Here is a 12351-nt window from a genome sequence, read left to right on the forward strand (position 1 = left end):
AAACCTACTTCTGAAGATAAGCTCAACAATCCCAATATCCCTGGTACATAACGCCACATACCACTGGATCCTTGACAGTGTCAATCAGTTTAATGATGTTGGTTCCACCTCGCAGGTTCTCCAAAATCTTAACCTCGCGTTTTATCTTCTTTTTCTTCACTGGCTTAAATACATAAGGGTGATTAAAAATAAAATTTCTTTCAATATTACTTTGCATCCACTAATTAAGCTGCGCTGGTGCAAAGTTGAAAGCATCATGGAGGAAGTGTTATGACAGATCAGTGGCAAAATTGTGACTTCTGGACTGAGAATAATAAGATAAACAACAACCATTGGCTACCAATTTTGTTGCAGTAGTTGTTTCCGCTGGATGAAAAATAAAGGCTCTCAAGTCAAGGGGAAAGAAGCATACTAAACGGCTGAAGCTATTTTCACAAAGGTTCTTAACAAGGGAATTATCATTTTGGCGAAGGGCTGCAGCTCAAGTGGCAGAGCACAAACTTCACATGAAGATGGCCAGAGATTTAGTACCCACCATGTCTAGGTATCGCTGAGAAAGATTTATGTCTGGAAGCTGGGAGAGCAGCTGCCACGCAGTACAGACAGTATGGCTAGATCACCCTTCCTCAACCTGGTACCCTTCAGATATGCTGGACTACAATTCCCACAGCTGTAGTCCAAAACAGCTAGAGGGCACCAGGTTGAGGAAGGCTGGGCAAGACGGACCAATGGCCAGGCTCCGCAGAAGTGTATGTTCCTACCACCAATATCTGGCACCAGAAACTGGCTGTCCCTGAATGTGGAGATTCCATTTAGGTATCATGGTGGATAGGAAGAGCTTCTATGACAAAGCTGAATCAAAGTAGGTAGAAGCAGCTTCAAGCAGAGTGTGGTTGAGGGGTTGAGCAAAGTTGAAGAAACTTGAAGCACGAAGATGTTGCTGTTAACATACATTTGTTTAGCCCAGCTGAAGCAGAGACAGAAGGGGATGTCCCCACCTACTTTTGATCCTGTCCAGAGTATTTCCCCTGAGAGAATTCTGCCCTGAATCCCAAAAAGGCCGCCCACATTTGCCTTAGGGTGTGGGTAGAGATGTGAAGGCCTGGAAAAAGTAGGTGTTTGTTTGTTTGTTTACTGTTCACCCCACGCTTTCTTTTCAAGGGCTTTTGGGAAACTTAGGGGGAGATTGGTTTTTCTGAGTTTAACTGTTGTGTCTCCAAGACTTCACATCTCTAGGTGTGGGGGCAGAGTCTCATTATCTTCCATCCTCTTATCTACACTTGCGCAAATTGGAATAGCACCACTGTACGAGAGGAAACCCCCACCTCCCAATGAGCAATCTGCTCTCACAAAGCTGAAAACTGACCTGTGGAACTTCCGTTCACACACTTCAAACTGACACAACTTTCTGCATGGTAGCCCTGTACAAGCACCAACTCAGAATAACTCAACACAGAGCATTAAATGCACTTTAGTGATCAAACCAGCAGTGAGGTTGATGGATACCCCTGGAAGGCCTTGCCCTGCTGCTCACAATTCCAAGTATTCAAGATAGCTCTGGATGAAGGGGGAGGAAGAGGCTGCGGAGCCAAAAGCAATGACCCTTGTTGCTAAATATGACCACAAGTCCTCTTTAATTATCTCTAAATAATTCAGAGTAAGCTGTTCTTCCTCCCAGGGACCTCCCATGTCATACACAGTCCTAGTTAGCTAAGCTGCAATAACCGGGAAATGCATTTTACACATGCCCATAATTAGAATTTGGTTGGCCCCAAACAACTTTAATGTCAAGCTTTGCAGCATATTTACTGGGCCACCTGTGTTGAAAGTTTCTACAGAGGAGTACACATGATGAGAAATGATGAACATAAAAATTCTGCACCCTCATTTTAAGCAAAGTTAACTCTATTGAGAACTTCTGTATATTTATTTATTTAAAATATTTTACACCCACTACATAACAAAGCATCAACGATAGCAATAAAAGGCAAGAAGCACAGGAAATGCATCAAATAGATAGTATACAGCAACCAGCTTAATAAACCAGTTTAAAATGCCAGAGAAAACAAATAAGTGTTGACCTTGTGCCTGAAAGAATATGCTGTCACAAGTTACACCTCCAACAGGAGGGTGTTCCACAACAAGCAAGTGTTCCTTTGCGGAGGGAACTGCACTGGCTGCCTATTGGCTACCAGGCCAGGTTTAAGGTTTTGGTGCTAGTGTACAAAGCCCTACACAACTTGGAACCAGGATACTTGAGAGAGCGCCTTCTCTCGTGCCAACCTGTCTGGTCACTGAGGGCATTGGAGGGCATGCTCCTGGTGGTTCCACATGGACCTATGGCCCAACTGGAATCCATCAGGGGAAGAGCCTTTAGTGTGGTGGCCCCTTCTCTTTGGAACTTCCTTCCCCTAGAGGTCAGGCAAGCGCCAACACTGTGCTGCTTCTAGTGCCTCCTGAAAACAACTGTTTTCCAGGAAGCATTCCTCAAGTGACCAGCCACCAGTTATATTCGTACTTCATTTTAAATTGAACAATTTTAATTAGCTGTTTTTATCATTTTACTGTTTCATTCCTATGTTCACTGCTTCGGAGTTTATTCTAAATATGGAGCAGTATATAAATATTGTTAATAAATAAAAAAATAAACTAACAAAGATTGCTCTCTCCACAGCTGTTGCATTACGTACCACTGGTAACTGCCAGTTAGAAGCATCTCCCATTTATCTTAAAAGCATAGGACAGACTGGTATAGAAAAAGGCATTCTTGTAGATGCTTGGCAATATGTAAACTTGTGTTTCCTAAATCTACCTGTCTGATCATCTGAGCACAGCTCTGACTAGGCATCATCATCATCATCATCATCATCATCATTTCTTACCCGCCTTTCCCTTTGGATTGAGGTGGGGAACAACATTAGTACAAGAATCAACACATCTTAAAAATACTTGATTTCACATTCATCTGGGTCTGGGTAGGCCTGCTGGAAAAGGCTAGTTTTCAAAGCTGTCTTAAAATCACAGAGAGAGTTAATTTTATGAATCTCCTCCGGCAGGCCGTTCCACAATCTGGGGGTGACTGAAGAAAAGGTCCTCTGGGTAACAGATGTCAGCCTAATTTTGGCTGACTGAAGTAAGTTCTCCCCAGAGGACCCGAGTGTGCGGGGTGGACAGTATGGAAGAAGGCAATCCTGGAGGTAACCTGCACCCAAACCATGTAGGGCTTTAAAGGTAATGACCAACTTTGTACTCTTTTAATGGTCATCATTAAAAGATTTTTGGATATGGTTAATAATATATAAAACTATTAAATAAAAAATGAAGGATCCCCTACAGACTTTGCATTACAGTTATCATGGTTTAACATCTGTCCTGTCAAGAAAGCCATGCCTGATGTTATTTGCTGTATGCAGCCAGCACATGCAGTGCTATTCTAACACAGCAGAAGATGCTGTTCCTTCACAAAATGCTTTCAAATGCAATTTTACTTTTTTAAAACAGGTGGGAAGAGTGATTGTCAAAATACTACTACCAGATACAGAGATATAATCCAGCACCTCAATAGCAAACCCAGGTATTAAAACTCAAAGGGTTAAAGAAATATTCCCCACCTCAGAAACCCATTAATAAGCATCCAACAAAAACTCACCTTAAGAATTTTCACAACCACTCGCTCGTTGTTGGTGATGTTTATCGCTTCAAAAACTTCGCTATATTTTCCCCGGCCGAGTTTCCGAACCAGTTGATAATCATCTTGATTACTGCAGACAATGGAGAGGAAAACAAGTGAAAAGTGACAAGGCTGAAATTTTCTCCCAACCCTTCTGCTCCAAACACTGTAACACTGAAGAACTAGGAACAGGGAACTTGCTAATGTGCAGATCTTGCAAACAAGTGGATACAAGCCACTCTACTTCTGTACATTCTTGTTTTCCACTGCTGGAGATCAGAATCTTCATAGCCATCTCCTCAGCATCCCACAGATATAAGAGAAGCAGGAAGATAACCTACAACTCTCAAAGCACCTTGTCCTGAAAATTAGCTGTCCATCTGCAAGCATCAAAATAAGAAAAGCTGCCAGTCACTCTGGGATAGCGATGTGACAGCCAGGGGGGGAAAGTAAAAATTCGGGGGGGACGGGGGACGACACACGACTTTTTCTTGTTACTCTCCAAAAAACTAGAAAATGGATTATGAATATTTTCTTTTAGAATTAAAGACAAAGTATTTATATATTGTTACCTAGCTTTTACACCCCCAAAAATGATTTCTAAAAACTATGTAATAAGAACACTTTCATAGAAAGTCTAGAGATGTAAAATGTCTGGAAATAATGAAGCCACGGGGGGAAATGTTTTTAATCCTCTCTAGGTTTCCCAGCATGGTTATTTCTTTCATTCCTTATTAAAATTATTGATGTAAAGTATATTTTACTTATAGATATTTATTTTCCCTGTATGTAAGTAGAGTCACCATTGTATATTCCCAACAGTAAATGTACATTCTTGACAGTTTGGATTTTGTTCTATAGATTTGTGTATTTCTGATGCTGTGGTAGCCATTTAATGTAGTTCTTATCTATTAAGACAATAATTACAAATTTACTGAGTTTATTTTTAAAATGTAATGATAATTTTATGAGCAAACTAAGTTATACATAAATAAACTTTAGGAACAGAAAGGTTGTTTTACGTTCCCAAAGCAGCCCCCCCCCCAACCTGGTGCCCTCTGGATGTTATGGACTTCAGTGCCCAGCATTCCTCACCATTGGACGTGCTGCTGGGAGCTGAAATCCAAAATACCTGGAGGGCACCAGGTTGGGGAAGGCTGTCTTAAAGCATCAAAGTGACTTTAGGATCTGTAAAGAGCGCTAAAAAAATAAGTATTGTTTATTTTTCAATTTCCCCAAAATTTCCATTCCACCCAGCCCACCCCAAGGATTTTTTTCCCCATGACCTCAAAATTTCTGGATATGTTACATCTCTGGGATACTTGTCCTGATTTTTGCTACCGAACTGGTGGGACTGTTCAAAATTGGCAGAATATTCTACCACAGCCTCCCCCAGCCCGATACTTTCCAGATGTTTTGGACTTCAACTCCCATCATTCCCTAGTCAGCATGGCCAATGGTCATGAATCCTGGGAGTTTAATTCCAAAACATGCAAAGAGCTCTACGAGATCCATCTTATTACCAACCCCCTCTCTCTCAAGGGTCCAGAATGGGAAAGACAGTCCTCGCAAACCCCTATGCTAGACTCTCCTTTCTCAATCCCCTGAACATCCTGGCAATGAGGTTAGTGACTGCAGAGGAAGAAACCCCAACATTTGCACAGGCTTAGATGCTGCATTAACTTTTAGACCCTCAGGAAACAAGGATCCTGGAATTTTCCAGTTTTGAATTTTAGTGCTGGTTATCCATCTTGATTGTATATGCGGCAGTGCTTAAATATGTCTTGGAGACTTAGTGACAAGCCATAGAGAGCCATGTGCACCAAATCAACAGCATAGCTACAAACCCAATGTGTTGGCAATTTCACTCTAATTAGCCAAGAATGAATACCTCCCCCTGATTCATTTAACTCATATTAGCACCAACACTTTGCACATAAACATGGGTTGTGTTTTTTTTTAAAAGGGGAGTTTAATATTTAGGAAGACAGCTAAGAATATTGATCAGATTATAAGGCTAACACACCGTATGATAGCGAAGAATTTACATAAAGAGTAAATGAAAGGCAGCCTAAATCCACCTTCTTGTGTCCTGGTAAAACACTCTATAATACAAGCTATTCATCACCCAATTCCTTCTCATCTATCCTACATGCCAAGCCTCTCCATAATACACTCTAAAGGTGAATTCAAATCTGAAACTACTACCATATAAATTTAATCTGTCATACTCATCCACACTGATTTCAATTACTACTCTGGATCAGAACCCAGGCAGGAGGGACCCGATTTACATTTTTACATTTGCATCTTAAGCTTTTTCCTCCAAGAAACCCAAGGCGGCTTACATGATCCTCCTCTCCATTTTATCCTCACAATAAGCCTATGAAGTAGGTTAGATTGAGAGTCAATGACTGGCCCAAAGTCACTCAGTGAGCTTCATGGCCAAGTGGGGACTGGAGCCTGGATTTCCTGATTCCCAGTCCAACACTTTAACCACTACACCAGACTGGCTCTATGGTTTTTAATGTCTTTAAGCAAATCTACAAGCACAAACTAGTACTCATGGCGTGTTAACGGGCCAGATCTGCCATTCAAGACTGATACCAGCCTTGGTCAACTGATCCCCTAATCTGATCATGGTCAAATATTCCAAGCATTTCACTTTGTAGGTGGCAGCATGTCTTTTCATGTCATTATGGTCTCATTCGTTAGCAAGGACAGGAGTGAGGGCTATCTGCCTCCTAGCAGCAGCATAGCAAAGCTTCCCACTGGCTCCCTGAGGAGTCAACAGTGGCAAGGCAACAGCCTAGTGTGGGTAGAGCTAGAACAGTCACCTTCAACTTGGCACCCTCCAGATGTGTTCTAATCATCCTGTCAGGGTGCCATGCTGGATGGTGATGATCGGAGTTGTAGTCCAACGCATCTGGAGGGTGGCTGGACTAGGCTCAGGAGACAGAGGCTCAAATCCCCACTCAACCATGAAGCTTGTTAGGCAATGTTGAGGTGGTAACACATGGACAGGCACATGCATACAGCCTAGCTGACCTCACAAAATGTTGAGAGGATAAAATGGGGCAGAGAAGGCTCTACGAATCCTATCCTGATCTCTTTGGGGGACAGGTGGAGTACAAATATAATCTGATACAATTTTAAAAATAACTGCTTCATAATAAAACCAATCTAATTTCCTGTGTGGTTATCATAGGTCTCCAGCCAGTTGATTATGTTTGTTGTTCTCAAAGGTTTAGCAATACTCAATTGGTCAGATGCCCATCCCTATTCAATGTTATTTGATCCCATTCCTTCTGCTCACAGACACTTACCACCACCCAAAATCACAACCTTTTGTCTGTGTTAATCACTTTGAGCCATGATCACACTGCTTAAATCCCAAATTCATCCTTAAATATGCAATCACGATGGGAAACAGTTGCCCTACTGCAAGTACACAACTGAGTTTGAGTGTGTGTCTTGAGGCCAGAGAGATTCCAGAAGCAATCATATGCGTGTCTCTGGAAACAGGTATAGTGGCTTCTTGGACCTTGTTTTCATGAATTGCCAAAAAAGAGAAAAAAGCCTGTGTCTGAGGGTTAGGAACAGAGTGGCTTTACCCCTCTACACAATCTATGGACAATGCTGTGAGGAAGCGCAGCCCAGATTATACCCAGAGGCCTGCAACCCCAAGTTTTTGATTAATGCTCCACCCTTTGGGTCGTCTTACCAAAAAATTGGTGGTACGACATTCAAGAACACACAAATAACTCCACGACAGGTCTAGCTAGACCTCTGGCACAATCCTCTTCTTTTAATATTGCCAAAGTATCCTATCAGCTCACTTGGACTGATCAGTCCCTACCTTTAGCAAAACTGAAACTTGGTTCTAGAACTCAGCTAATTCCTGATTCCCATTTCTCCCAGCACCGGCATCTCATTTAGAATGCGTGTGTGTGTGTGTGTGTAGGTGTGTCTGTAGGTGTGCGTGTGTAATTATGCAAGTTCAGACCTTTGGGGGATGAAGGAAGAGGAACAAAGCCCGCAAACGAGGTGGGGGGAAGTGGGGACACAATACAATGAATGAATGGGAAATGCGTGGAAGGAAGCAGTGAGAGGAAGCGAAGCTGGGCGCAAGGGACGCCACGAGGGTCGAGGGGCTGAGGCCATTTTCGCCCTGCCTCCTCCTCCCCGGCTTCTGCCATCCCGGCGTAAGAACGGCCCGGGGCGAGAAGCGAGCGGCGCCCGGCCGGAGGCGCTCCGGAGGGCCATGTGAGCAAAGGCGCGGCTCTGCCGAGGAAGGAGGCTCGCCACGGGGCCGAGCGCTGCGCGCCTCAGGGGGCGAGCCGGCCGGCAGAAGGCAAGCGCCGCATCCGCGCGGCTAGGCCGGGCGGAGGCGCCGCCGAGCAACCTGCCTGCCTGCCTGGCGACCGACCGACGCACCCACCACCCACCCACTCCCGCCCCAGGCCTTACCCCCAGGTGGGGACGTGCGCCTCGTAGTCCCAGTACTCGCGGCTCCTCAGGCTGTTCACCTCGGCGTAGACGCGGGCCCGGCTGCCGGCGGCCGGGCCGGGCATGGCGATGGCGATGGCGGGCGGGGGCCCGGGGGAGGGCGGCAGGAGGCGGCGCCGGCGCGCGGGGGAGGCCGCGGCCAGACGGGGCGGCGAGCAGCACCACCACCGGCGGCCCAGCACCACCAGCAGCGGCGGCGGTGGGGCGGAGGCCGCGAACAGCAGCGGCGCCAGGCCGGCCGGCGTGAGGGAGAGGGGCGCGCGCGGGGGCGGGGGGCGCTCCGGGCCTGCCTCCTGGCTTCCTTCGGAGCGGCGTTCGCCGCCGCAGCGGACCCGGAAAAGGCGGCGGCGGCGGCGGCGGCGGCCTTGGCCTCGGCGGCGACGCGCCCACCAGCCCGGCCCCGCGCGGAGAGAAAGTCCGCCGCCCAGGCCGGCTCGCGTCGCGCCACACAGAGACCCCTGCCGGTGCGGAGGACTCCGGGCGCCGTAAGAGGGAGGCGGGCCCCGCCCTCTCTTTGCCTTCGGTAGGGCGACCTATCGCGTGAGGCGCTGCAAGACGAGGCCGTGCCTCTGGTTGGTAGACTTATAAAAGGCTAGAGGGGGCTGCTCCTGCGCGTGTAGGCGGCACTTCCTGGGCATGTGGACGCTGCTACTCGCAGGGTGAGCTACTCGCAGGAGTCGGGGGGAAAGCGGGACTCCAGTGGGGCGTTCGTTGGCCGAGTGGTGGAGGCCGTCTTGTTCTATCTGTTGAAGAAGAAGGAAAAAATAAAAAGTGGGAGCGAAGACTCCAGGGCTTCAAGCTCTTTCGAACTCTCCTGGTGAAGACCTTATTCTCTCAGGCACTTTAGTCGTTCAGTTTCTGTGTTTTACATTCGCTATTGTCTTTAAAATGTTTGCATTGCTGCTAGGTTTTATTTTGGGGGATTTTTTTGGTGTAGTTTTAAACTTTTAAGTTTTTTATATTATGTTGTGTTTTATGGCTTTAACTGTTGTGAACTGTCCAGAGAGCTTTGGCTATTTGCCGATATAGAAATATAATAAATAAATTAAGTGAAATTCAGCTGCAACTGTGAGAAGAGCCATCCTGAATCCGACCAGAAGCTTCTCTAGTCCCGCATTCTGATCCCACAATGGCGAACTAGCTGCCCACAGAAAGCCCGCAAGCAAGACACAAGCACCCTCCTGCCCATGTTCCCCAACAACTGGTGTACATAGGCACACTGCCTCTGCTACTGGAGATATTATTAGATGATTGATTGAAAGATGTGATATTGCCTTTGATCGTGAAGGCAGCACATATACATCATAACTAGTAGCCATTGATAGCCTTCTCCACCAGGAATTTGGTGGGACGCTTTGTGTGGGATCTCAACACGGCCACCAATAGTGCCTGATGCGTATAAGAATGTGTGCACACTGTTAACTTCCACAGCAGCATTTGAAAACTGTTTAATAAACTTGATTATTGTATGGATTATTGAATGTCCCTCCTAGGTATATAAAAATTGCAACAGCCATTGCTGGTATATTTGTAAGCTCCTCTCAAACTCAGCTTCCATCTCCCAATATGAGAATAAAATCTGGACTACAGTGCAAGGTTGTCATAAACATTCTCCACAAAGGGTCCTGTTGATGTAACACGTTTATTGTGCCATAAAGTTTCATGGACAGTGTCGGATGCATGGTATTAACCTCAAGTTAGTAGACTTATATACACATGCTGTGGCATAAGGGGATTCATTTTTTGAATGTCCACTATTATCAGCAGTATAACTTTAAGGATGGAGAATCTCAGCAGAATACCTTGCTGTTCCAGATCAAGGAGGGCATAGAAATTACTGTATTAGCCCTTCCTCTTCTGGAAACAAATTGTCCAGGGCAGTATCTTTGATGCTCATATTCTTCCTACCACAAGTAGAAGACTACCACAAATAGTTCTTTAAAACATAAAGAAGAGCCATGCTGGATCAGACGAAGGCCCCGTTCAGACAACACGCTAAACCATGCTGCTTAACCACAAAATGGTTAATGGACCCTAAGAGTCCATCTAGTACAGCATTCTGTTCACACAGTGGCCAACTAGCTGTTGATCAGGAACCTGCAAGCAGCATGTGAGTGCAATAGCACCCTCCCACCCATGTTTACCAGCAACTGGTGTACATAGGCACACTGCCTCTGCTACTGGAGATATTAGATGATTGACTGAAAGCAGCAGACATAGCAGTTAGAAGGGTTCTTTGCAGCTGTTCTTAAAACTCTCAAAAAATAACTCGCATATACATCTATTTCCGCCAATTATTATACCTGTCTCCAACATATATTTTAACACTGTATATTTTAGCTACTACAGTACTTACTGCAAGTTACTGCTCAATAATACTGCTCAAGCAGTATTATAATTGTAAAAGAAATAGTCAGTGGCCTCCAATGTCAGTGGGAGACTCGTCAGAGGTGTAATGAGTTGCAGGAAGTTACTTGGTCCCAAATGGCCTTCACCCATATCAGGCCTTCTCAGTTGCCCACCTGTGAGAACAGTTAGGCTGATGTCCACATGAGAGACAGCTTTTTCTACAGTGACCTCTCACCCCTGGAACAAGTTGCCATCTGTCAGGCCCAGCATTGCAGGCTTTTAAGAAGTCCCTGAAAACTTACTACTGTACTCTGGCCTTCCCCTGGTTATGTGTTATTGGACTGAGTTGCAGTTGTCTGTTCCTGTTTTATTGTGTTTTCACTGCTTTTGTTGCCGCACTGTTTTTGATTACATGTTTTACTGTTATACACTAGAGTCACCATATGGGAAGGGAAGGGCTCCTGTATCCTGCATGTTTTCCAGAGTGTGGGTTATCATGCTGTATAAACACAGCCAGGGTAGCTTGTTAAACAAAGAGTGTGGCTTGTTAACCACCCTGAACAAACCAAGAGTTCTCAAGGTTGCTTGTTTTGAGAAAATAATCCACACTCCATGGTTAACAAGCCATCTTGGATGCATTCAGACAACAGGATAACCCACAGTTCAACAAATAATCCATGGTTCAAAACAACCCACACTCAAACACTTGAGTGTGGGTTACCTAGGGTGACCATATGGAAAGGAAGACAGGGCTCCTGTATTTTTAACAGTTGTATAGAAAAGTGAATTTCAGCAGGTGTCATTTGTATGCATACAGCACCTGGTGAAATTCCCTTTTCATCACAACAGTTAAAGCTGCAGGAGCCCTGCGCTCTAGAGTGACCAGATACAAAATGTGAACAGCCCCGGTAAGTTAACTGAGACAGAGGGAAGGCATTTGGTTGGCCCAAAAGCCAATATGCCCCAACAAAAGGTAATTGCAGGAGTGATTCAGGATCCATGGTACATGACAGAGCTTCCTTTGAAGGTTACCTTAACTCCTTTGAAATCCACTGTCCAGGAAAGTATGTGGGAAATTTATTGGTAAATAAATCCTGGCAACTGTAGTTGATACTGTGCCATCTGGTCTTTATAAACTACCCAAAGTCTAAATGTAAGCTGTTACAATTGCAGCACAAATTACACTTCCTGCAACTCATTACAGCTCTGGCCTTTACTGCTTTGGGAGGGCCAAAAAAATATTTCAAATATTAATTCCACAAGGCCACCAAGGGAATTTCCATTCCAAATCCAGGCCTGAAGCCTGATTGAAATGGGTCTAGATAATCAGTTTCATTCAAGATCACCTGGAGTTGAGCCGCCATCACCTGCTCAAGCACGTTGCCCAGGGAGGAGCTGTTGGCTACTGCCCTATAGTTGGGGACATCATCTGGGTCCAGGAAAGGCTTTTTCTGGAGTGGCCCAGTTACCGCCTTCTTTAAAGAGGCTGGTGCCACCCATTTCTCAAGGAAAAATATAACCTCCTGGAACCAGCTGGACATCCAGCTCTAGCAAATGTAATAAGCCAAAGCCATTAGGGTCAAGCACACAGGTGGTCGGAGGGACTGGGCCAAGCCATCGCCTGCTCTGGTGGACGTGGCCATGGCTGTGCCCTTCGCAGATGGAGGGTCCTAAGGCCGCGGAGCTCGTTGTGGGGCGCCCGTGCTGTGGCCGGAGCCTTCTGTTCTCTGGGCTCAGCCTTCCCCCATCCTGGGGCCTGCCAGATGTGCTGGGTTGCAACTTCCAGCTTTAGTGCATGCCGGCTGGGAATGATGGGTGCTGTA

The 12351-nt window shown here is 45.7% G+C and overlaps 1 protein-coding gene across 1 annotated transcript in view; it reads right to left on the minus strand.

The window, feature by feature from the left end:
• The window catches only part of CSNK2A2 (casein kinase 2 alpha 2), a 162132-nt gene that overhangs the window by 18621 nt on the left and 131160 nt on the right, over window positions 1–12351 (minus strand). The window contains exons 2-4 of the mRNA XM_063140887.1: window positions 8141–8248; window positions 3650–3761; window positions 62–163 (exon numbers count right to left, since the gene is read on the minus strand). Coding sequence (XP_062996957.1) covers window positions 62–163; window positions 3650–3761; window positions 8141–8244 — 318 coding nt within the window. The 5' untranslated portion in view covers window positions 8245–8248. The remainder of the gene's footprint in view (window positions 1–61; window positions 164–3649; window positions 3762–8140; window positions 8249–12351) is intronic.

This window comes from Elgaria multicarinata, chromosome 14 (assembly GCF_023053635.1).
Source record: "Elgaria multicarinata webbii isolate HBS135686 ecotype San Diego chromosome 14, rElgMul1.1.pri, whole genome shotgun sequence".
In the NCBI taxonomy this organism is placed as follows: Eukaryota; Metazoa; Chordata; class Lepidosauria; order Squamata; family Anguidae; genus Elgaria; species Elgaria multicarinata.